The sequence below is a fragment of the Acomys minous genome, assembly GCF_964271855.1.
Source record: "Acomys minous genome assembly, chromosome: 9".
NCBI classification, from domain to species: Eukaryota; Metazoa; Chordata; class Mammalia; order Rodentia; family Muridae; genus Acomys; species Acomys minous.
Window position 1 is genome coordinate 22,417,140 of NC_140490.1, and position 26,517 is coordinate 22,443,656.

A 26,517-nucleotide genomic window follows, 5' to 3' on the forward strand; every position below is an offset into this window, starting at 1 on the left:
CTTTCTTTCTTTCTTTTTTTTATTTTTATTTACTTATTTATTTATTTATTTTGAGACAGAGTCTAAGTTGCCCAGGCTAGCCCTGAAAGTCAGCTGCCGGAGTGGCTGTGATTACACACTAGGCTCGGCTCTCTTGATTCCTCAAATCACTTACAGGATTCTGCAGAAAGACTGTAAGAGTGAGACTCCATGGCCTCAACCAAGATTTACTGGGCTCCAGGTTTTCAGGCCACCAAGGAAACGAAACACACCAAACTGGTGACCAACAGAGTCAGGGGCCTGAACATGAACGCACAGCACAGGGCTTGGCATTCTGGGAGGGCTTCCCTTAAAGGGGCATCACACCAGCTGACTGTTAAACCAAGCAGGGGGCTCTCAGGGCAGAAAAGAATCAAGATGGTGAGCACACCCTGGCAGTGCTGAAAGGAGTCAGAAGCTAGGTAACAGAGCCCGCAGGGGAGCGGGGATGGAGGCAGAGGCAGGTGGATCGCTGTGAATTCGAGGCCAGCCTGGTCTACAAAGTGAATCTAGGACAGCCAAGGCTACAGAGAAACCCTGTCTGGGGGGGAAAAAAAGGTGTGGAAAAGCTGGGCCCACTCTCACAGGTACCAAGCAGGCAATTCCCTAAGGAAAGGGGCCTCTGGAATCTGGGATGTAGCCCCACGAGCTCCCATGCTCATCCAGGAAGGAGATGATGAGCCCCAGGGGAAGGTTTGTAGGCATCAAGACAGGAGGTGTTGAGACCACTCCCAGGAGACCAGGGATGTGGGTAGCTGTGATGGGATCACATCACCAGCGCGAGGGGTGGCATGATATGGGGACGGGAGGGATATATATGCCGAATCGAGAGATACATTCCCAAAGAACAAAAGCACTGTTTTGTCTTCCTCAGAGACGGCTATACACCCATTGTTAAAACTTTACAAGCTGCATGTATTCTAGCTACTACAGAAAAACGGCAAATGCCTATACCAGTCTAGATCTAAAATCTTAGAAGAATTGATAAATCAACATGAGATCTCCGGAAAGAAATCTGGAACGTGTTAAAAAAAAAAAACACACAGTAAGAAATGATGAAGCTCGGAGGACTAACAGCGTTCACTAAGAGTAAAAGAGTGGGAACCGTTGACCATAGCTGCCTGGCTCATACCTGCACTGTAGTTTCTCTCTACATGTGAATGAAGCAAATGAGCCGAGTGTCCCTAAGAGGTGTCATGTCCTGGGTCTTATCTGCACTGAGGCTGTTTAACAGAATCCATTGGAAAAGGCAAATCAACCTTGGTCTAAGCAAACTGCTCCTATATATCCCTGAGCCCTGGGGAAATCAGCAACAACAGTCCTACTCCCTCTTCCTCTTCCTTTCTAGGTACGGAAACATGTCCTGGCTGCCTGAGCGCAAAGCCTGGGTTCCCACAATAGAGTAGCCTGACTTGCAGCTCCCTTGTCTCCGTGGGAGGCTCAAGGTCCGCAAACCAGCGGACCGCACTATCCAGACAGCATCAAAGGAGCACCAGCTCTGGGGAGAAAGTCTGGGCGCCACCACGGTGTCAGGTCTAGGACACCTGGCGGAGCAGACAAACTTTCGCTGCCATTTGGCCATGAAAACATCCTCAACTCAAGCTGGTGCGTTTGGGGAGGAGGTGTCGGGGAATGGACCATTAACTACACGAAAGTCTGAACGGGAAGCAACGTTTCTCAGAAAGTTAGAAATCAGCGATGGGGTAGGAGTACGGTGACGGCGCTGCCTAGAAGAAACAAAGCAACTTCGAGAAATGGGGTGCATCCTTCCCTAGCACTCCACGTCCCCTCCCCGGGCTGCCCTGAGCCCTTGCAGAACAAGAGACAGAAGGTTTAGGGCATGAACCCCACACGGTTTCCGATGTGCACCAGTCCAGCCGACTTGCCCGGAAGAACCCAGTCAGAGACGCCGTAGCCCTGGGGCTAAGGGCAGGGAACAAAGGGTGGGGCGCACGGCCCCCGCCTCTCCGCCCAGCTACCCGCCCTCGGGAGTCGGACCCCAGCCAGCGGCCGCGCCTCATTAGCAACACAAAGCCAGGGGTCGGCGGCCCCTTTGATCCCGGCCGGGACTGGCGGATGCACGCCCCGGGACCCAGACGCGGAATGATGGTCTGGAGGAGTCGGGGACCCCGTTGCCCGCAGATCCCGCGTCCAGTGATCGTTGGGTCCCGGCTCGCCTGCGCGCGAGCACCTGTGCGCCCCGCGCGCCCCCCAGGTAACCTAAACCCCGGAGAAGCCTTCGCCTTACCCTCCAGCCACAGGTGTCGGCGCCCTTCGCGCGGCCCGAGCCGCCCGCGGCCACTGCCAGCTGCGAGCCATTGAGGCAGGCGTTGACAGTGAAAAAGAAAGAGCAGAGCTGCAGCCACGGGGCCATGGCCGTACGCTCGCCCAGCCGGGCCCTTCTCCGCTAAGTTGCAGCCAGCAGCTCGCTCCCCAGCCCCAGGTGGGCGGTGGCAGCCGCGACAGAGGGGGGGCCGTCCACACCGAGCATGCGCTGCCGGACTTCGCCCCGCCTCTGTCCCCCAGGTCCCGCCCTCAGTCTCAGTTCTCCGTCTTGGCCCTGCCCATCTAGGCCGGCCCTCCTGTCTTCGCCCTGCCCCGCAACCGCTAGCTGTAGTTTTAGCAGCTTTCCGCCCCTTCACTGAGGGATTTTTTTTTTTAATCCAAAGGATTTGTCCAAATGATGACTGCTCCATGCAAAAACTTGGGGAGGCTCAAAGAATATAATAATAGTAATTTTAAAATTAATAATTTAATAAGCGCTTACTTTTCAAATGTCAAGTTCCTTCTTGCTTCCTACCAATGACACAGGGAAATGTCAGTATTAATGTTAGCATAATAAGCCCTCGAGGGGAATCCTGGCTCTTTCCTCCTGGGATCTAGGACAAATTACTTGTTTCCTCCACTGTGCTGTTCCCTGTAAGACAAAATGAAGAGCGAGGACCTTAGTTAACACGAAGGAAGCGATCAGTAAAGGCTGCAACCACGAACTGACTTGCATGGGGACACATAGCTAGAGAACTGAAAATTGGTGTTGTTCACAGATGCAAATGAAACTTACCTTGTGGATTTTAGAGTACCAGAGGAGCAAAATACGCAAGTTTTCACTGTTAGCCTTCCACCCCTATGGCAGATTATCTGTGCATCTAAACTCCAGCCGTCGTCATTGCGTCCTCCTTTATCTCTACCGTGGCTTCATCCTGACTGTGTCCACTCTCACCCTCAGCCCGTGTACACAGGTCGCTCAGTGTTCCGGCTAACGCTCTTCCGTAATGACATTCAAAAAGGAAATCCACCCTGGCCTTGGCCGTGCTTCACTTCTTGACTCTGACTATACTGATAGTCCCCTTCCACTCAACCTTGGTTTGTTTGTTTGTTTGTTTGCTTTTGTTAACTGTCACTTTGTTGATTCAACAAGGCAGCCTCCTTTGCATTCCAGAGCCCAAAAATCATTCCTACTACTAGCCGGGCACAGTGGCTCGTGTCTTTAACCCCAACACACGCGGGGGGGGGGGGGGGGAGGGCAGAGGCAGATACGAATGTATTGTGTGTCACTGTCAAGGTACCGGTCAGACGTGTGCAGACTGGGTCCGCACCTGTCCTCATGGCGGGGCCACGAGGTGGGGTCAAGAGGTCCACCGAAGGTTTGCTCGCGTAACTAGATGAGCCTGCCCCAGTAGACCGCAGGAAGCACCACACAGCTCCCGCATGGATCTACAGATCTGCAAGTCAGTACTTTTCTTCCATGCTCCTTCGTACTCGGAACACCTCTGGCTCATGGGTGCCGTGGGCCTCTGTGTACTCAGGACAACCTGGGTTTTGGTAAAAGACCGAGAAAGCCATGAAGTTATTGGCCCCTTAATCTACTTTATTCCTGTCTAAATTCCTGTTCCATAACTTACTAATCAATCCAGGCCCAGGATTTTCTGTTATAGTAAGTGACATTAAAAAAAAAAAATCCCTACACATTTATCTCACTTTATTTTATTTATTTATTTTTTAAGGATACACTTCTAACCTTGACATTTCTGAGTTATGGACGTTAACTACTAACAAACTGCTCATTACTTCGTTGTCTTCTTAATTGCGTCTCTGATTTGCTAATAAGGTGGTGCTAATTTCAGTCACCTCTCCCTCCTGTCTGGCTCAGCTTTCTGTCCTCAATGCTTGGCCCTCAACTTGTCCTCAATTAGTAGGCAAGAAACTGTCATTGCCAGAAAAGATACTGATGGTCTGTGGGCATACCTATCAGCTATTCGCACATCTTCCTTTGTCTGAAGTAACTTGTACTCTGGGGGAAAGAGAAGGAGGGGAGAGCAAGCCAAGGAGTTTGTCTCAGAGAACCTTACAAACTGCACTAGGGAGGTGATTGTTGCCTCCTGGGTTTTATTCATACCAGGTGACTTTGTGACAGCGAAGGCAGAGCTACCCTGCCATTCTTTGTTGTCACACTGCCCTCTGTTGAACTTCCTCCCATCACACTCACTGTACAACCTGTCACTGGCTGGCAGCCTTGGGACATATGTGGCCAAGTCCAGAAATCACTATACTTTTCTGAACAAGTGTGGTGGGTACAGAAAGAAAAAACCTGGGCTGTCCAGTCTAGAACACAGTGGAAAGACATCCCTCAGGGCCAAGGAATGAAGGGCCTTCTGTTTACCTTCTAGCCAGTCCTCAAGCATGTGTGGAAGTGAGGGCAGAGCCACGTACATCAAAGGGTCAAATTTGGTCAGGAAATTAGGGTCATAAAGTGGCGTTTGGCAATACCACTGCCGTTCTGGTCTTCTGTAGTGATTACCTTCTCCTACCCAGGAGGATGTGAAGGGTTCCAGCCTAGAAAATAAAAGAAGGGGCCAAGACCCACATGGCCTCCCTCCGCCAGCAGCTGAACCTCACTGCTATAGAGATGAACAGGAAAGCCCACCCCAATAGGACGGTCTGTTCCTGCCCACCAGGGATAGGGTGGCCATGGCCATCTACAACCATCCCTCACCATTCTTGCCTGGCTCACTTCTATTTCCCCAGTGTTTGTCACTCTCCTTGGCACAGACCAGTGGACAAGATCCTACCATCCCCAATAAGAGGCTGATGATCTGGGAGTGTAGCTCTATGTACAGTATCTGTCTAGTATGGGTTTCAGCCCCAGCATGGCTTTAAAAAAAAAAAATGTTGCTGAGGATGAGCAAACATCAAGTGTATTTCATCACTCTACCAAGAACCTAGTTAGATAGGAAAAATTATTAGTTATAACTATTGGATTTTGTTAGGAGTCAAATGATTCCATGAAACATGAGAGAGGATAAAGTGATCACGGAAATAATTTATCACAAACCTCTTTTTTAAAAAGATTTTTAGGCCGGGCGTGGTGGCGCACGCCTTTAATCCCAGCACTCAGGAGGCAGAGGCAGGTGGATCGCTGTGAGTTTGAGGCCAGCCTGGTCTACAAGGCAAGTCCAGGACAGCCAAGACTACACAGAGAAACCCTGTCTCCAAAAACCAAAAAAAAATTTAAAAAAAAGATTTTTAATTATTATTTTCTTAATTTATTTTACATACATTACTGTTTTGCCTGCATGTATGTCTATGTGAGAGCGTCAGATCTTGGAGTTAACAGACAGCTGTGAGCTACTATGTGGGTGGGTGCTGGGATTTGAACCTGGGTCCTCTGGAAGAGCAGTCAGTGCCATCTTTCCAGCCCCCTCACAAACCTCTTAAGCCAAGAATAACTAAAAATCAAAATCAGTAAGCTGAAATGTTTAGTTATCTTTGGTGTTATGGTAAAGTAGTGCATATGTTTTCTGAACTAATTACGATATTAAGCCAGGCGCGATAGCTTAGCCTATAATCAAGCTTTCTTTTTTAAAGACAGGGTCTCATTATGTAGTCCTGGGTGGCCTGGAACTCACTTTGTAGACCTGGCCCTAAACTCACTGAGCTCTTCCTGCTTCTACCTCCCCAGCACTGGTGTCCGAGGCTTATTCCTTCATTTCAGGCTTTCCCCACAAATTTGAAACTAGCCTGAGCTATATAATGAGCTCTAGGCCTGTCTGGGATAAATGGTGAAACTATGTCTTAAAAAAACCAGAGGCTGGGCCAGGTGGTAGTGGCGCACCACACACCTTCGATCCCAGCACTAGGGATGCAGAGACAGGCAGATCTCTGTGAGTTCAAGGGCAGCCTGGTCTACAGGGCAAGATCCAGGCTAGCCAGAGCTGCACAGAAAAGCCCTCCCTGGAAAGACATAAACAAAATAAAGACAAGATTTTTTTCTTCTTCTTCTGAGACAGAGTATCTCTGTGTAGCCTTGGCTGTCCTGGAGTCTACTACACCAGTAATTATACCAGGAATGGAGAGAGGAAAAGTGTCTTCTGGGCAGGAACGGCATGTGCAAAGGCCCTGGGACAGTAGAGAACATGGTAACTCCAAGGAACTGAAAGAGTCAGAGAGCAGAAAGGTGTGGAGGAATGGCACAAAGGTAAAGAGGTCTGCCAAGACTGACAGGCAGCACTCAGGCTCTGGTTGTTTTGAGATAGAAGTGCTGAACTATAGTCACTATCACTAGCTGTCTCTGTCTGTCTGTCTGTCTGTCTGTCTATCTGTCTGTCTGTCTGTCTACCCCCCCCCCCCGTGTGTGTGTGTGTGTGTGTGTGTGTGTGTGTGTGTGTGTGTCTGTGTCTGTGTCTGTGTCTGTCTGTCTGTCTGTCTGTCTGTCTCGGCCTCTCTCTCTCTCTCTGCCCCCCCATCACAGGCACTCACATACACAACACACACACACACCAGAGCAGTGCTGTACTATGAACAGCTCTCTGCCCCTCCAATGCCATAAGTGGAGCTCAGCCTTCCCGCACGTGTTAGCCAGCACTTGATGTATATGTATCCGTGTTTGCTTGCTTGGTTTTGAGACAGGCCCTCACTATGTAGTCCTGTGTGGCTTGGAACCTGGGGTAATCCTCCTGCCTCTGCCTCATGGGTGTTGGAACTACAAGCATGCCCCACCACATAACCACATCTAGCTGATACATACTTGTTGAATAAATGACTAACCAGGATTATTATAGAAATTCTGGATTTTAATGTCTAGAATCCAAGAACCATAATAAAAGGGGAAAAAAAGGAGAAAAAAATTCAAACTCTGCTAAAGTTCTAAATAAAACTAAACAAAGTGATAAACATTTTTTTTAAATACTGGAGATCAAGCTAAGGTTCCTATGTGTGCTGGGCAAGCACTTTGCGGCTGAGCCAAGCTCTCCAGCCTCTTTCTGCCTTTTAAGGTCATATTTATTGCAAAATTCTTTGCTATTGTTAGTAGACTAGTTTTCTTCGTGGTAGTGGTAAGGATTCACAGCTCAGCTCTCTACCCTCTGTTCCCCAAGCCAGGGTCTTGCTATGCAGCACACGATGGCCTTGAACTCTTATCCCTTCTGCCTCAGCCTTCTGAATGCTGGGGTTGCAGGCATTAGCAAGTACCAGCTCTCTATTGTAGGCTTTTTGGGGGAAAATTTTAGACTTATAGAAAGATTAGAAGTTGGGTTGTGCTTATGCACGCCTTTAGTCCCAGCACGCGGGAGGCAGGGGCAGGTGGATCACTGGGAGTTTGAGGCCAGCCTGGTCTACAGAGGGAGTTCCATGATTGCCAAGGCTACACAGAAAAATCATATCTCCAGGAACAAAACCACAATCAAACAAACAAACAGATTAAGCTGGCAGTACAGGGGTTTCCTTATCACCTGCCCTACTTTCCTGTTATTAACACACTACATTAACAGTGTGTTTGTTACTGATACTGTATCAGTTCTCACACACTATGACTAACGAAAGACAGAAATGTAGGGCTGGAGAGATGGCTCAGAGCTTAAGAGCACTGACTGCTCTTCCAGAGGTCATGAGTTCCAAGTCCCAGCAACAACATAGTGGCTCACAAGCATCTATGAGATCTGGTGCCCTCTTCTGGTCACAGGTGTACATGCAGAAGGAGTACTATACATAATAGATAAATAAATCTTAGGAAAAAAAAAAAGAAATGTGTTTGCTTGGTATGTAGAGGGGCATGCCACTACACAGATGTGAAGGAGCAAGTCAGTTCTCTCTTTTTATCAGGTGGAACCCAGGAATTGAACTCAGGTCATCAAGCTTGTCAGCAGAGCCTTTACCAACTGATAAGAAACTCAAAATGGCACCAGTCTTTAACCTCTCAAAGCCAGTGACATATCTCCTTCAACAAGGCCACACCTCCTAAGTCCGCCAAAACAATGTCACCAACCGGAGACCAAGTATTCAAGTGCTCAAGACGATGCGGAACATCTCCACCCAAACCAACACTGTCTTACTTAACATTTCATTGTCAGCTGGGTGTGGTGGTACACGCCTGTAATCCCAGCACTCTGAGAGACAAAGGCAGGTGGAACTCGATGAGTTCAAGGCCAGCCTGGTCTACAAAGCGAGTCCAAGACAGCCAAGGCTACATAGGGGAACCATGTCTAGAAAAACAAAGAAAAACAAAACAAACCATTGTCAGCCAGGAATGGTGGCCCACACCTTTAATCCCAGTACTCAGGAGGCAGAGGCGGGCGGATCACTGAGATTTCGAGACCAGCCTGGTCTACAAAGTGAGTCCAGGACAGCCAAGGCTACACAGAGAAACCCTGTCTCCAAAAACCAAAAAAATGAAACAAAAATTTCAGATTGGAAGATGATACATTGTTTTGTATGAAGGAACTCAGAACAGATTTCTTTTTAAATCTTATATATATGAGTGCTTTCTCTGTATGCACTTCTGCATATCAGAAAAGGGCATCAGATCACATTATAGATGGTTATGAGGCACCATGTGGTTGCTGGGAATTGAACTCAGGACCTCTGGAAGAGCAGCCAGTGCTCTTTACCTCTGAGCTATCTCTCCAGCATCTCAGAACGGATTTTTTTTTTTTTTTTTTTTTTGAGACAAGGTCTCTCTGTGTTAGCCTTGGCTGTCCTGGAGTCACTTTGTAGACCAGGCTGGCCTCGAACTCACAGCAATCCACCTGCCTCTGCCTCCCGAGTGCTGGGATTACAGAACAGATTTTAAAATGCATGATTTGTTTCTGTCTGGAATTTTCTCCTTAGTATGTTTACAGATGGTTATTAGCTGTAATGTGGCTATTGGGAGCCGAACCTGAGTCCTCTGAAAAAAGAACCAGTGCTCTTAACCACAGACATTTCTCAAGAGGCCCTATAAAATTATTTTTTTTTTGTTTTGTTTTGGTTTGTTTTTTTGAGACAGGGTTTCTCTGTGTAGTCTTGGCTGTCCTGGACTTGATTTGTAGACCAGGCTAGCCTTGAACTCACAGAGATCCGCCTGCCTCTGCCTCCCTAGTGCTGCGATCAAAGGTGTGCACCACCACCACCCCGGCTAAGATTACTTTTTTAAGATTACGTGTGTGTGTGTGTGTGTGTGTGTGTGTGTGTGTGTGTTGAGGTCAAGGTGTTTGTACACATGAGTGCAGGTGCTAGTGGAGGTCAGAGGTATCAGCTCTCTCTGGAGCTGAGGTTTACAAGCCACTGGGAGCTACCTATTGCAGGTGCTGGGACTAGAATGTGGGTCCCTGAACTGTACAAGGTCTTAATGACTAAGCCATCTCTTCATCTACTGTGTGTGTGTGTGTGTGTGTGTGTTATCTTCAATTAATTAATTTAGAGGCATGCTCTCGCTATATATCCCAGACTGGAGCTTGCTATATAGCCGAGGCTGACCTAGAATTCTCAAGATCCTCCAGTCTTTGCCTCTGGGTGGCAGATGTCCAGCCCTCTTCCCACAGAGTCTCTATACTCCAAAGTTAACCGCAGAGAGGAATTAATCCTCACCGGGAAGCCTCCTGCCTGCCAGGGCTCTGCTGCAGTACACCGGCTCCCATGCCTGAGGCTGTAACACAGGGAATTCTAAATTTCTACATATATGCTACATTTTGCTTCAGGTGTAGCAGAAGGTAGCGGATTGCAAAAACAGAGCAGGGTAGTGAGCCTAGTTCCTGCGTAAAATACGTCAAGCACACATCAGCAACAAAACGCACCAGAGAACAGCTTTGAGAAACACTAGGAAGCGCCTTCCTGAAGCTGCTTCGGCTCCTCACAGAGTACGCGCCCCCACCCCCACCCCCACCCCCACCCCCAGACTCCAGGTGAGACCGCAGAGCTGTGTCCAAGTGGAGACCTGTGCGGTTTAGTGCAGGCAGGCAGGCAGGGGCAGAGATAAGAGCTCACTCCTTCCTTTGCCCAGGGTTCCCCTGGCCTTCGGTGCACATAAATAGATACTCTGAAACTGGAAGTGGATAATAAATCCTTCCATCCGTGCTGGCTGCCAGTATGTAATGTCTCGGTGACTCCCGAGGACCCTCCAGGAGGTCTCACTTCATGCCTCCGTCGAGCTTCCAACTTTGTGCATGATTTCCAAACTGCTCTCCATAAAATCCAGCTGCATATGGACGGGGTCACTCTCACAGTCTGTACCTGCAAAACTATGCATGCATCCTCATGAGGCCTGGGCCGAGAGCGGTATGCAGGGCCAGAGACTGGGTTTCTCTTTCTAAAAAGTGGCAACAGTTCAAGCTCTTTTCAAATAAAATCTTTCACCAATTTTAAGCTCATAGAAATAGCACAAAAATAGTCCAAATAGTACCAAAAATATTTTCATCTATCTATCTATTTATCTATCTATCTATCTATCTATCATCTATCTATTTGTGAAAACAAAAAAATAGGGGCTGGAGAGGTGGCTCAGAGGTTAAGAGCACTGGCTGCTCTTCCAGAGGTCCTGAGTTCAGTTCCCAGCAACCACATGATAGCTCATAACCATCTATAATGTGATCTGGTGCCCTCTCTTGGTGTGCAGGCATGTATGCAGGCAGAATACTGTATATGTAATAAAATAAATAAAATGAATCTTTAAAAAAAAGAATATAAAGAAAATAGAAAAAATACAGTATAGGATTAATTCCAATATATTTTATACCCAGCTTGTCCACTTTGGTCCCCATTCCTGATAGAGATAAACTAAGCATCCTTAGCCAGGTGTGGTAGCACATGCCTTTAATCCCAGCACTTGGGAGGCAGAGGCAGGTGGATCGCTGTGAGTTCAAGGCCAGCCTGGTCTACAAAGCAAGTCCTGGAGAGCCAAGGCTACACAGAGAAACCCGTCTCAAAAAAACTAAAAACAAAAACAAAAACAAAAAACAAACAGAAAATGGGTTGGGGAGATGGCTCAGAGGTTAAGAGCACTGTCTGTTCTTCCAAAGGTCCTGAGTTCAATTCCCAGCAACCACATGGTGGCTCACAGCCATCTATGAGATCTGGTGCCCTCTTCTGGTGGGCAGGCAGAACAGTGTATACATAATAAATACATCTAAAAAAAAAAAGAAAAGAAACAAAGAAACAAAGAAAGAAAAAAAAAGAAAGAAATAAAAGAAAAAGAAAAAAGAAAAAAACTAAGCATCCTGTATGAGTGAATTACATCCCTGCTCGGTCCCTATTGTTTACATATTCCTTTGGTACATTTGTCCCGTTGCTTTGTTTGTTTATTGTTTTGTTTTATTTGGGGTTCGGCCTCTGCTGTGCTGGGAGCATGGAGTCCAGGGCCTCAAACAGGCTAGATAAGTAGTCTACACAAACCATACCTCCTGAAATCTGTGTTTTAGTGCACACACACACACACACACACACACACACACACACACACACACACCATGTGCCTGGGTGTGTGGGGGGCGGGAGGGGAGGTCAGAAGAAAACTCCTCAGAGTCGGTTCTTCCACCATGTGTGTCCTGGAGTGGAGGGAGGCAAGCACTTTTATTAACTAAATCATCTTTCCAGCCCTGGCTGCCCTAGTTTGGAAGGGATGCTGCTTTCTGTACCAGAATCGGCACTCCAGAGTACATTTAGTTACCCGATTTGATTAGGCTACTCTTTGTGACAGTTTCTCATACTTTCAGTTTGATGACCTTGAGAGTTTGGAGGAGTGCACATAAGGTATTTTGTGGACTAACCTCAAAACACATTGTCTAATGTGAGCTGTGGGTTTCTGGTGGGGAGCCACAGTGCTAAAGTGCCGGGACCCAGGCCAAAATCCTACTTTGCATTTACTTACTTTATCTCTTAGACTTTTCTGATTTATGCAAGTCCTCAGTCCTTGTATTTTACCCAGTTCTAGAATAAACCATTTCCCCAGGAATCTGTGGCTCCTGTATCAAGTCTCATATTTGTACACAATACTCTAGGTGAATATATTGCTATGGAAATCTCACTGCTCCTTGGCCTTCTGAGGGGACAGGATATATACTTATGTCTGCTAACATATGTGCATATATATATATATATATATATATATATATATATATATATATATATATATATCAGACTGCCACATGGCCATTTTGGATTCCTGTTGTCACTGAAAGGCATCTCTCTCCTGGATGGTGTGGCTGATCCCGAATTCCAATGGGAATTTGGTGTGTTTTCCACAGCAGGGGCAGTGATCATGATCTCTAGAAGTTAGGGACTCTTGGATACAGTACTCAATATTTCCATGGCTGCTTAAAGTGTTAATGGAAAGCTATAGCAACCCAACAGGGCACAGCTGAGGCTGGATACATGGCTTAGCCATTAAGAGCACGGATTGCTCTTCCAGAGGCCTGGTTTAATTCCCAACACCTACATGGTAGCTCACAACTCTGTCTAACTCCAGTTCCAGGAGTTCCAATGCCCTCTTCTGGCACTTTTGGGAACTTCATGTACGTGGTACAGGGAGACACACATGCTGGTATGTATGTATGTATGTATGTATGTATGTATGTATGTATGATGTATGCATGCATTTATATTTAAAATCAGGAAGCTGAGTGTGGTGGTGCACACCTGTAATTTCAGCACTCAGAAGGTAGAGGCAAGTGGATCTCTGTGAGTTCGAGTCCAGCCTGGTCTACAAAATGAGTCCAGGAGAGCCAAGGCTACACAAAGAAACCCTGTCTTGGAAAAAAAAAAAAGGAAAAGAAAAAGAAAAGAAAAGGAAAGGAAAGAAAAAATAATAAATCAAAATCAGGACTATTGAACATTCAGAGTTTGGAGAACTTGGGGTTCATCAGCTGAAGACCCCCGACCAGCAGCTAAAACTCTGGCTGAAGGTAAGGGAGGTACTATACGGGGAATAGGACAAGGGAGTCTGAGATGTCAATTATGTCTTAAGGAAACTACATTCTCCACCCCTGTTAGATGTGTGTAATTAAGCATATTGAATATTTTAATGTTATAAAATTAATGGTAACTTAATTTTATATAAAAGTTGTTGAAATCGCCGGGCATGGTGGTGCACGCCTTTAATCCCAGCACTCAGGAGGCAGAGGCAGGCGGATCGCTGTGAGTTCGAGGCCAGCCTGGTCTACAAAGTGAGTCCAGGATGGCCAAGGCTACACAGAGAAACCCTGTCTCAAAAAACCACACACACACAAAAAAAAAAGTTGTTGAAGTTACAAGTTTGTCTTTTGTGAGGTGGGATCAAGGGTTGCAACAGGGTCTCATGTAGCCCACTCAGGCCTCAAATTCACTATGTAGCTGTCTTGAATTCCTGGTCCTTCCTTACCTCCTGAGCTCCGCGCCCAGCTTTAGTTTTGTCTTTAAGTAACCGAATAGTCGGTGGGACTAATTAATATAGCTAGCAATACATTCGATTACTGTAGGGACTGTATGCCTTTTCATTTTGGAGAGGGCTTCTCCCAACAGATGTGAGTATCTGTGTTCCTATATTGATTGACTGTATCCTATTAAGTGGTGGCATAGAGATTCTGATATGTGGGAACAGGACCACACACATGGAGCACCCAAATGGAAGCGTTTCCCAGTTATCAATTTGTTGCCTCTTTTAGGTTCAAATTCACCTATCATTAACTGATATGCAAAACCGAAGCTGGTCTATTTAAATATTTTCCTTTGTCAGCTAGCATTATACTACATTGTCAGTAGAGGGCGATGAAGAGACAAGCAAGCTCTTGCAGAAACGGTGCTGCAGTCTAGAAGGTCCTGAGAGGTCTTCTCCGGAGTGCGCTCACCGGGTGGCTCCTGTAGTGCAGGCTGGTTTTGTAGGGTCCATCTCTGTTACACATGCAGCTTTTCCGATACCAGGCTCTACAAAAGCTGCGACCCATAATGCACAGCAGCCAGAAGCGCCAGTGGCCAGAGCCTCTCCTGCTCTCCTTGTTGGGAAATGTCATGAGAGAGAGCAAGCGGCCTTGCCGCAGTACTAGAGCCACTGGCTCCCAAGACCCCACAGCATCGCAGCAATTGCTCTGCCACTTAGGAAGCACGACTGCTCTCCTCAGATCCAGGGCTCTGCTCTGGCAGAGGCGGCTCTACTTTGGGTTGTCTTTCTTTCTCAACCCTGAGCAGAAGTTGTCGCCCCCCTCTCCCCTGCCCCCCTTATGGAGAAGGGGATAGGATATCTTTCAGATTCAAAATCTCCCTGTTTCATTTCCCAAGTGCTGGATTTACAGTTGGGTGTCACCGTGTCCAGCTTATTGTTCCTGTAATTTTTTTTCTTTAAAAAATATTCGATTTATTTATTTATTTATTTTTGGTGTGGAGAATTTCATGCAACATATTTTGATTATACTCGTTTGTTTGTTTGTCTGTTTGGTTTGCTTGTTCGAGGCAGGGTTTCTCTGTGTAGCCTTGGCTGTTCTGGACTTGCTTTGTAGACCAGGCTGGCTTCGAACTCACAGAGATCCTCCTGCCTTTGCCTCCCCGAGTGCTGGGATTACAGGCGTGGGTGCCACCACGCCTGGAGATCATACACTCTTAAATGTTCCTTCTATTTTTTATTAAGCAACCCCTCATTTCTGTTGTTATAGTCATTAGTTCCTTACATCAAAATTTTTTCCTCGTTTTAAATTATGTCTGTCTACTGATTGGACCCAGGCTCGTATGAACCTGAGACAGTTCCAGAACTCTGGGGAGAAACAAAACTGAGTTAGGCAAGTGTGAGAGGCACTTTGGTACCCTGGAGCCCTCACTTTCCTTTGGACTCTACCTCCCTGTAATAATGCATTTGGCAGCCTGGTTCCTTCCGCTGTGTGTACTGTCCACATACACCCCTCTCCAAATGACCCACTTGGCATTCTCAGAAACCCCTCAAAACTCCACCTGTTTCTGGGATACACTTATTCCCATCTCTGGGCAGTGGTATGAGTCCCCTCCGCCCTCATACCAATCAAACGCAGGCAGTTTCTGTTCCAATTGTATCCAAATATGAAGAATTTAAGGACTGATGTCACCTAACCTGGTTTTAAGTGCTTGAGCAGTGAGCAAAGTTGTGTCCTCTAGAAGAAAGAATCCCCTATTTGCCATCTTATGCCCATGTGTAATTGGGTGTGCATGCGATTAATATAAAATGCATTACAGGACAGGACAAGCATAGTAGAAAAATGAGTGCACAACCTAGATTATTAACTGAAATAGAGAGCCTCTTAGAAACCAGCCCCTCATGATCTTGAAGCGCCTAAATGTAAAGCCAGAGCAATAATCCAGGCCCTTGAGCTCACGTGGCTCCTTGCCGAGCTTGTGTGTCTCTCTTTGATCTGTAGTATTTCTTTGTTCCAAACAAAATTATGTTGCTTCTTCTTTTGTGAATCTATTCCAGCCCGCATTCTCCCCTCCCTCCTTTTTTTTTGGGGGGGGGGGTGTTTGTTTTTGTTTTCTGAGACAGGGTTTCTTTGTGTAGCCTGGTGAATCTCTGAGTTTGAGGGCAGCCTGGTCTACAAAGTAAGTCCATGAAAGCCAGGCCTACACAAAGAAACTGTCTCAAAACAAACAAACAAACAAGGGATGTGGGAAGGGGGGCTGCTCACGTAGTCATATTTGGTAACAGGTAGGGACCGAGGGATGCCAGGAGAACCTGGAGGCCAGGTCTACTTTGATACCACGTTAAAAATAGGCACCTCAGCTGCTTGTCCAGGCTTGAAACTTAACAATGTCTGTCTATCAAGAGAGACATCATTGCTGAGAACACACTTCGGAGAAGCTAACCAGGCATATGACACAGACTCAACAGTTATGTCTGTTTCAGTAAGGCAGTGCGATGAGGACAATGACAAAGAGCCTTTTCCTGGCGTGCACTGTGAGAGTCCTAAGCCCGTGTGGTTATTATGTTGTCTGATAATAAAACCAGGTTGATGTGAGTAGACCTGCCCACCGTCCACCTCCTACTGCTCCCCGGGGAAATCCCTACCTTCCCAGCAGCAGTGTCTGCTTCATTTCTTCTTTCTGAGTCACAGTATATTCTGCTTGAAAATGACAACTCATGGAGAATGGGCCTCAGGTGTTTGGGGACCTCTGTTTTGCTTGGTTGCTTCATGACTAAAGTGAGAAAGACATCAGTGCCAAGCTCATTAATTAACCATACCACTGTAGATAACGATCAAACTTCTTATTGCAAAGTGAAAAATAAAAGCCTTAGTCTTATGACATAAAAGAAAAGGCAGTTAAGATGATATAACAAACCAGCCATCAATCCAAGATGGAGCTGGAAAGACACTTAATGTTTTAGGTCCGTTTCTTTGAAGATCCCTGGCAAACCGGAGGAGGCTCACGTGGGAGCCCAGCCCCGCCAGGATGCAGGAAGGCACTCCCTGTCACAGCACTTTGCTTTTTATGAGGCTCAGGTTAAGACCGTGAAAAATAAACAATGGAATTCTGCCCTGGTATCACATTCCCTTCTGGGAGGAAATTGCTGCACTGACTTGTAGCTCCTCTGTTTGGAGTATGTTTTCTGGTATTTTAATTTTTAAATCTCTTAGTCCGTCCCTGGACTTTTAAGAAAATTACTTGTCTTTTCTAACTTTAGAGAATCAAAAGCTGTAGCTTTCCAAGGTCTTTCCATGACTATGGGTGGCAAGGGAATTGTGGTGAGTGAAATTCTGTCTTCCTTCATTCCGTGCAGGCTGTGTGCAGGTCTGAAATGATGAACTTTTTGTGGGGTGTCGTGTGTTGTTGTTGTTTGGTTTTAGATTTTTGTAATCATAGCTCTAACACCACCAGCATCATCATTATTTTGGCTTTTCAAGACATGGTTTCTCTGTGTAGCCCTGGCTGTCCTGGCACTAACACTGTAGATCAGGCTGGCCTTGAACTCAGAGATCTGCCTGCCTCTGCTTCCCAAGGGCTGGAATTAAGGGCATGCACCACCACCGCCTGGCCCGTTATTAGTTGTAATATTAACTTTATGAAACACAATCTCATGTAGCTCAGGCTGGTCTTGATTTCACTATGTAGTTGAGGGTGTCCGTGAACTTTTGATCCTCCTGCCTCCACTCCTAAATACTAGGATTATAAATTGGTGCCACCACTCCTAGTTTACGATGTATAAGGGATTGAACTCAGGGTCACATGCATGCCAGGCGAGCACTCTGCCAACTGCTTGTAGCATTAACATTTTAAAATTTTATTCGTTATTTATTTTGTTTGTATCAGTGTTTTGTTCACCTCTGCACACTACATGTGTGCTGCTTGTAATGTGTTATATGAGAAACGAAAGCTCATGACAGGCCTGAGGAAATGACTCAGTGGGTAAAGTGCCTACCCTACTGCATAAACATGGGGGCCTCAGGGGCGAAGACAAGGAGAACTCCAAAGCTAACTCACCAGCCAGTCTAGTCTAATCCGTGAGCTCCATGTTCAGTGGAGACCCTGTCTCAAAAGTAAGGTAGCATAGTGCTACACTCTTTTAATCCCAGCACTCGGGAGGCAGAGGCAGAGGCAGAGGCAGAGGCAGAGGCAGAGGCAGAGGCAGAGGCAGAGGCAGACCACTGTGAGTTTGAGGCCAGCCTGGTCTACAAAGTGAGTCCAGGACAGCCAAGGCTACACAGAGAAACCCTATCTCAAAAAACCAAACCAAAAATAAATAAATAAATAAAAAGTAAGGTAGAATACAATTGATGAAGACACTGGCTGTCAACCTCTGGCTTCTGTGCACACATCCTTGCACCTACATACACACATCCATACAAACAGGAACATGCACACTCAACATATACATATGCACCAACAATATAAAAGTACATGTGTGACAGGAGGCTTCTTGTGCAAGATGCATGGGCTTGTACCATGTATATAGAAACCCCATGCTATAGAAAACCAGAGGGCAGCAGCTATACCAGGATCATAGGCTCCTGATTAGTGACTTCTTATGTTTTAAAAGCTTAGACATTGAGAATATGTTTTTTTTTTTTTTTTTTTTTTGGTTTTTCGAGACAGAGTCTCTCTGTGTAGCCTTGGCTGTCCTGGACTCACTTTGTAGACCAGGCTGGCCTCGAACTCACAGCGATCCGCCTGCCTCTGCCTCCCGAGTGCTGGGATTAAAGGCGTGCGCCACCACGCCCGGCCCTATTTTCTTTTTTCTTAAAAATATTTATTTATTTATTATTATGTATACAGTGCTTTGCCTACATGTACACCTGCAGGCCAGAAGAGGGCATCAGATCTCATTATAGATGGTTGTGAGCCACCATGTGGTTGCTGGGAATTGAACTCAGGACCTCTGGAAGAGCAGTCAGCGCTCCTAACCTCTGAGCCATCTCTCCAGCCCCAGAATGTTATTTTCACAATTTAAAAAATTCACTTTGTGAAGGAGAGATAAACCTGTTTTGTAGGATCCCAAGTGTGGGATCGGAATGGTCTTGTGAGAGAACAGGTGAGGTTAATCCACTAGAAGACCAACCACCTCGTGAGGGAGCTTGATTGATGTCAGCTGAAAAGATCCCGTGAAAGGACTCTGGGAGGAGATATATAAATGAGCCGAAAACTGGAGGCGGGGCTGTTTGGAGAGTTCAGGTAATTTTGGCTGTTCATCACTGCACTTTGAGATGCTCCTAGCGAGACCTGCTGAGGGAAGGCTTCGGGGGCTCCGGCTCCTGCTGAGGTTCTGAGTTCGGGTTACTCCAGGTTCCAGCAGAAAAAATCCTGCTGATTACACCAGGAGAATCGATCCTCGGAACTGATATCCTTATGGTTTTATTATTGTGTTCCTTAATTCTCTTTTCCTATTGGTTTGGTTAGTCAGGTTATAAGTGCCGTATGCTCGGTTAATAAGTTGTAATAAAATATATTGGTTAAGAAAATTGAGCCTACAACTTTGAAACAGCAATGAAAAAAGGTTGAGGAGGTAAGGACTCTAGTAACTGGAACAAAAGAAAGTGAGAAGAGGCTGGGCCATGGTGACAGGCTATATAGTGTCGCATGCCTTTAGTCCTAGCACTCAGGTGGTGGAGGCAGGCAGACATCTTTAAGTTCAAGGCCAGCCTGGTCCACAGAGAGAGTTCCAGGACAGCATGTTTGAAAAAGTTCAAAGCCTACAAAGGTCCACTGAGGAGGGTCTGAGTCAATAGAGGTCTTTGAAGGTCTCAGGGATTTTCAGTGATGTCTCTGGGGTTGTACTCAGTTCCTATGCCAGGTGGTCCATGGGGGGCAGATGACACAAGAAAATGGGTCCCAGCCAATTATATGAGGGCTGATAGTCCCCACAGGAACTGGTGATAGAGCAAAGTGGGTAGGCCAGGTTTATTCGACATGATTTCATAATGTATTCCCACCTGGGAGGCATAAACAGAAATCAGAACTTGAGGGAGTCCGCAGCAAGGACAAGCGGAGAGACGCGCTTTTGTGTGCGTGCCAGCCTTTCTTCTTTTCCTTTTGAGGGCTCTGTCCCCACTCTTTGTAGTTCCAGAGGCAGCTGGTGAAAGTGGCCCGCCTCCCTCGGTTAAGAGTAGCTAGCTCGGGGCTGGAGAGATGGCTCAGAGGTTAAAGAGCACCACTGACTGCTCTTCCAGAGGTCGTGAGTTCAATTCCCAACAATGACATGGTGGCTCACAAGCATCTATAATGCGATCTGATGCCCTCTTCTGGTCTGCAGATGTACATGCAGGCAGAGCACTGTGTACATAATAATAAAGACATAAATCTTAAAAAATAAAAAATAAAAAAGAGTAGCTAGCTCCTAGACTCCTTAGAACTGGGATTCCTAGAGACTTCCCTTCTAGGTCTGGCAGGTTGTCCCTCATTGAGTTTCCTAAAGTGGCCAGAGAGGAGCCCTGAGCCTGTTTCCACCTTGTCCACCAGCAGAGGAGCCTGTGATAAAGGGAAGGATGCTCCGATGCTCCAGACAGACTTTAGACTTCCCATTAGTCCTCCAGAGCCTACAGGCCCCCTTATTATTGCTCCAGAAAGTTTCAGCTCATTTCTTCTCTTGCTTCAGGGAACTGTCTGACTCACACACTGGCCTTGGATGTTTTCTTTGCTATTGTTCCAAGTCTCAAACTAAAAGGTGCCTTTTGGCAGATAGTCATCTTTGTAATTTAACAGAGAGGCCAAACTTGGAATGCAGTTCAGTAGTAGAACTCTGCCAGGCATGTGCAAGGCTCCCGGTTCTGTCCGCAGCACTAGAAGATTTGAGTGAGAGCACATGCCGAGGTTGGACTGTCAGCAGGCAGATACAATCCCACCGAGCGTGAGGCTTCTACAAATGCTGGCCCAAGTACAAGTCCACTATTCACTGCTCTCAAGTGCCGCTTTAGGGCACAGCGCACAGAGCCACAGTCTCTTACTGCCAAACACCCTGCTCCTGCGCACCCCAACTCCAACCCCAGGCCAACAGTCCAGGGTTCACACCAGCCTGCCCTCTTCCATACCTGTGAGAAATCGGATTGCATCTTCCTCAATGTATTCACTGACCTGTGCAAACCTATAATGTACAGAATAGTTTCAGAATGGCCGATTCATACAAAAACCAAGCCTGCTAACTAGACACAGTGTTTAGTATGCATGTGTATAAGGGATCACACTGAGGGTCTACCACATTTCAGGTAAGAGCCCTGCCACTAAACTCTATTCTCAGCACTTAGAATTTTTTTTAAATATTTAATTTTAATTTATGTGCATTGGCATGAGGGTGTCAGATCTTGGAGTTACAGACAGTTGTGAGCTGCCATGTGGGTGCTGGGAATTGAACCCTGATCCTTTGGAAAGACAGGAAGTGCTCTTCTTAACCACTGAGCCATCCCTACAGCCCCACACTTAGAATTCTTGGTCTTGAAAAAGTTTAAAACTGAGTGTGTGTGTGTGTGTACGCGCGTGACATTTGGGTGCCTTTGTAAGGCACCATGTGGGTCCTGGGATCCGAACCTGGGTCCTCTGAAAGAGCAGCCATTTCTCCAATCCAGTGCTCTTAAGTGCTGAGCCATCACTCCAGGCTCTACTTCTTTTTTCTTTATTTGTTTGGTTTGTTTTTCAAGACAGGGCTACTCTGTGTAGCCTTGGCTGTCCTGAACTCACTTTGTAGGCCAGGCTGGGCTTGGCCTCAGAGATCTGCCTGCCTCTGCTGGGAGTAAAGGCATGCACCACCACCGCTACCCAGTTCTTTTCACTTTCTTTTTGTTTTATTTTAGACTGGATCTTCCTATGCAGCACTGGCTGTCCTGGAACTCACTGTGTTGACAAGGCTGGCTTCAAGTTACAGAGATCCACCTACTTCTGCCTGTGATTAAAGGTATGCACCACCATGCCCAGCAGCTAACTATTCTGCCTGGTTACCACCCCTCGAATTTGTGTTGCTTTTGGCAATGATGAAGAATGAACCCAGGATGAATCCAGGTGAGCACTTTGCCCCTGAGCTGTGGTCTCTACCCTCTTAAGGATGGTTTCCTTACAGTAAAAGGTTGGACTATTGCCTTGGGAAATCTCTTACTAGAAATGCCATCGACCTGGGGCTTTGTTCTGTTAAGTATTCTGTGGTTGCCTCTCACAAAAAAATTAATATATTCTATTTTCTAGCTTTGTTTAAGGTTTCCCCTTTGACCTATAGGTCTGTTGGAATGGTGTTTACTTCCCAAGTATTTGGGAGGACTTTCCAGAAATGTTTCTGTTACTGATTTCAGCCTAGTGTTTCAGAGCAGACAAGTTCCCAAGACTGTTCTCAGATTCAGTGACTTAGGCTCTGTTGTTTCTACTGGCAAGAAGCAGAAAAGCTGTTATTTTCTTTCTTTCTTTCTTTTTTAAGTGTTTAAAGCTGGGCGTGGTGGCCCACGCCTTTAATCCCAGCACTCCGGAGGCAGAGGCAGGTGGATCACTGTGAGTTCAAGGCCAGCTTGGTCTACAAAGTGAGTCTAGGACAGCCAAGGTTACACAGAGAAACCCTGTCTCAAAAAAAAACAAAACAAAGCAAAGCAAAAAAGTACATAAGACAAAGCCCAAAAGAAAGCAGAAAATCTTCTCAACGACCTATTTCGCAACAGCAGTACAGACAGTACCCGAGTCTTTCAGCAATGGGTGACAGGACATCATCTGCCAACCAAGGGTGCTCATTGGGGTTCTGGAACATAGGATTTCCATTGGGGTTGGTCACACCGACACGGACTACCCAAGTGTTTGACTTTAGTCTCTCAGGTTTCGGCTCCTTTACAGATAACCTTGGTACAATGTGGTCTAAGCCACCACCTTACCCTTACATTACGTGGTTTGCATAACTTATCTAGCATGATCCCAGACAAAGAATACAAAAAGACCCCTATCAGGCAGGATATTGCAAGGGCTCAGACGTTATCTCCTAACAGGCCTACAGAGGCCAGTTTCTTTGGAATGTGCAGGGTTGGAATACTTGAAACTTGGTGAGTTAACCTTTACTGTGTAGGTTAAATCCATTCTGCTCAGGAAACATATTTGGTATCCTTTCGGTTCTTATCAGTTTGTTAAGTTTTATTACCCAGAATACAAGCATTGGAGATCATGTGCATGTGTGAGCTGGGGCAGGTGTTAGTCAGTGGCTGAAAGCATTTTCCTGAGTTGCATGAGACCCTGGGTCTGATACCAGCATCCTCAACCCCAGCACACACAAATGACGGTGTGCTCTGCTCTTGTATTGTAGAAGTGACAGCTATGTTTGGCGGTGTTCTGTTCTGCACACGTCACTGCTATTATGTGTTCCCATAGCTACTAGAGTTTCCAGTTATACTAATGAATCTGTTCCTCCTTGAAGTATTGCCAATTTCTGTTTCGTTAACTTTGTTATTATGTATGAGTTGTTTGCCTCTGGCGCCTTTCCCTGCCTTTGAGTTTTTGTTTGTTTATTTGGGACAAGGGGTCTCTACATAGCCCTGACTGTTCTGGAACTTGCTATGTAGACAAGACTGACCTGCAACTCATAGATCTGCTTGCCTCTGCCTCCTGAGACTTGGTGAGTGCCACCACGAGGGCTTTATTATTTTTTGTTTTGTGTTTTTGTTTTTCTTTTTCAATACAGGGTTTCTCTGTGTAGCCTTGGATGTCCTAGACTCGCTTTGTAGACCAGGCTGGCCTCAAGCTCACAGCGATCCACCAGCCTCTGCCTCCTGAGTGCAGGGATTAAAGGTGTATGCCACCACCGGCCAGCTGAGAGTTTTATTCTTAATTAGGTTGACTTTATTGGCATGGATCCATGGAGACTAAGCACATGCATTCTCCTTTGAAGTATACTAACATGCTTTGCTGTATTAACTCATTTCCTAGTACTGCATTGCTCTTGCATTCAAGGAATAAAACCCCTATTTGGTCATATAGTGTTATCTTGTTAGAATGTTGTTGATTTGGTTAGCTAATGTTTTATTTGGCATTTTGTGTCAATATCCATTAGTCATAATGGGTAATCTTTTCTCTTTCTTTCTTTTTTTTTTAAAGATTTATTTATTATACAGTATTCAGCCTGCATATGAGCAAACAGGCCAGAAGAGGGCACCAGATCTCATTATAGATGGTTGTGAGGCACCACGTGGTTGCTGGGAATTGAATTCAGAACCTTTGGAAGAACAGCCAGTTCTTTTAACCTCTGAGCCATCTCTCCAGGCCTTTCTTTTTCTTGATACATAAAATAAATTAGAAACTTGCAGTCCTTTTCAGTGTTCTAGAACATTTTATGGTGTTTGTAGACTGTAGACCTTAAACCTTTAAAATTAGAGATTAAGGGAGATCATCTGGAGCTGTGAAAAAAGTTGTTTGTATTTAAAATAAAGTTTTGTTTCTTCTATAAGAATTAGTTATTTCGGGCTGGAGAGATGGCTCAGAGGTTAAGAGCATTGTCTGCTCACAACCATCTATAATGTAATTTAATGCCCTCTTCTGGCATGCAGGTATACATGCAGGCAGAGCACTGTATACATACATACATAAATACATCTTAAAAAAAAAAAAAGAATTAGGGCTGGAGAGATGGCTCAGCCGTTAAAGGCTAGGCTCACAACCATAAATATAAGAGTTTGGTTCCTAGCACCTGCGGCTGTCTCTCCAGACACACACACACACACACACACACACACACACACACACACACACACACACACACAAAACCCTAGGCCAGCCAGGGTTAGTTAGGCCAAGTCTCAAATTATAACAACAAAACAACAAAACTCAACTAGCTCCAAAGAAATTAAACTTTATAAATCTGGAATTTAAGAGGCTATTTATTTTTATTGTATGTGTATGAGTGTTTACCTGCATGTATGCATGTGTGCCACATGCACTCCTAGTTCCCATGGGGGCCAGCAGAGGGCCTCAGATCTCCTGGAAGTGCTGTTACAGACCCATAGAAGCTGCCGTGTGAATCCTGGGAATTGAACCCGTGTCCTCTGGAACAGCAGCAACTTGTCCTAATCTCAGAGCCAGGTCCCTAGTTCCTTTGGAAGTTCTATTTTATTTCTTTGGTTTTTAAGACAGGATTTCCCTTGTAGTCTTAGATGTCCTAGACTTACTTTGTAGACCAAGCTGGCCTCGAACTCTGCCTGCTTCAGCTTCCCAAATTCTGAGATTACAGGCGTGTGCCACCACACCCGGCTCCTTAGAAGTTTTTTGTTTGTTTGTTTAAATATTTATTTATTTATTTATTTATTTATTATGTGAGCAGTGTCTTGCCTGCCTGCCAGAAGAGGGCACCAGATCTCATAGATGCTTGTAAGCTACCATGTGGTTGCTGGGAATGGAACTCAGGAGCTCTGGAAGAACAGCCAGTGCTGTTAACCTCTGAGCCATCCCTCCAGCCCCGACCCCCTTTTAAAGTAAAAAAAAAATTATTTAAGTGTTTTATTTGCATTTATAACAGAAGAGGGCATCAAATCTCATTATAGATGATCATAAGCCACCATGTGGTTCCTGGGTATTAAACTCAGGACCTCTTTTTTTTTTTAATGTTCTTTTTTTTTAACATATACATTTATATTGTTACACATGAATAAAATAAACTACATACAGCAGAAGAACCATGAGACAATCAGGAATTATATAAATGTTACATTCATAGTGATTTGGCTATCTGTATTTGGCAGACTTGAAGTAAGTATCTTTCCTATCTTGTTGGGTCTAAATTTCTGAATGAATATCAATATCTATCATAGCTCATCTCTATTAACTTAAAACATTTATCTTGATCGAAAAACATCTTAACCCCTAACCAACTAAGCTTAATTCTAAGACTAAACTATTTGGTCTTTAACCCCATCAGAGACTTGAGAAGGAATAAAACTTAAATACCTGAGTGAGCTAAAAGTGCAGGTTTGCAGCTTCCAAAATGAAAAAAAAAAATGACTGAGACAGTTTACTGCCTGAACAGTCACCCAACACTCTCTATAATGTTGGAGTATCATTTTCGGCCTTCTATCCCAATATATCTGACAGATATATATATATATGTGAGGCAGGAACTATTGAGGACTTGCTTACCCTGTCTTGGCAAAGTTCGGCCGTTAACTCTGCCTGCATTTAAGCTTGCCTATTTTTTCTTTATATATATATTTTTTATTAATTTATTCATATTACATCTCAATTGTTATCCCATCCTTTGTATCCTCCCATCCCTCCCATTCCTCCCTCTCTCTCTGTTTTCCCCTAGTCCCCTCCCCTGTGACTGTGACTGAGGGGGACCTCCTCTCCCGTATATGTTCATAGGGTAAGCTTGCCTATTTTTAAACATAATTCTGTCTGTGGCAGAAATGAGGACCTTTTGCCCAGCGGCTGGTTTGTCACATTTGAATCCAACTCCATAAGGAGGTTCTTTGATGCCCATCATCTTCTTCAAGGCAGGCTGGGTGTTACCAGGAGTTAACTTGTCTTGTTGTCAAAGAATCTTTAGAATAATAAAAACATCTTAAGCTGGGCATGGTGGCATATGCCTTTAATCCCAGCACTCAGGAGGCAGAGGCAGGCGGATCGCTGTGAGTTCGAGGCCAGCCTGGTCTACAAAGTGAGTCCAGGATGGCCAAGGCTACACAGAGAAACCCTATCTCGAAAAACCAAAAAAAAAAAAAAAAAAAAATCTTTAAATGCCATATTCTGTAGGTCTCTGAGGCTTTTGAAGACCTTATTTAGCTATTTTACCTTATATATCTATAGAATCATATCTATCTATTAGACCTAGGATATATATTCTTGTGATAAAATTAGACTAGTATTTGACATGACATGATTTGCATCAAT

General features: G+C 45.5%; 1 protein-coding gene across 2 annotated transcripts in view; it reads right to left on the reverse strand.

Annotated features, from left to right (window-relative positions):
* IL17RD (interleukin 17 receptor D) overlaps positions 1 to 2,485 on the reverse strand; it is a 62,580-nt gene extending 60,095 nt beyond the window's left edge. For both annotated transcript variants that reach the window (XM_084796655.1, XM_084796654.1), the window contains exon 1: positions 2,267 to 2,485. In XM_084796655.1, coding sequence (XP_084652781.1) covers positions 2,267 to 2,392 — 126 coding nt within the window. In that variant the 5' untranslated portion in view covers positions 2,393 to 2,485. The remainder of the gene's footprint in view (positions 1 to 2,266) is intronic.
* Positions 2,486 to 26,517: the final 24,032 nt, after the last annotated feature.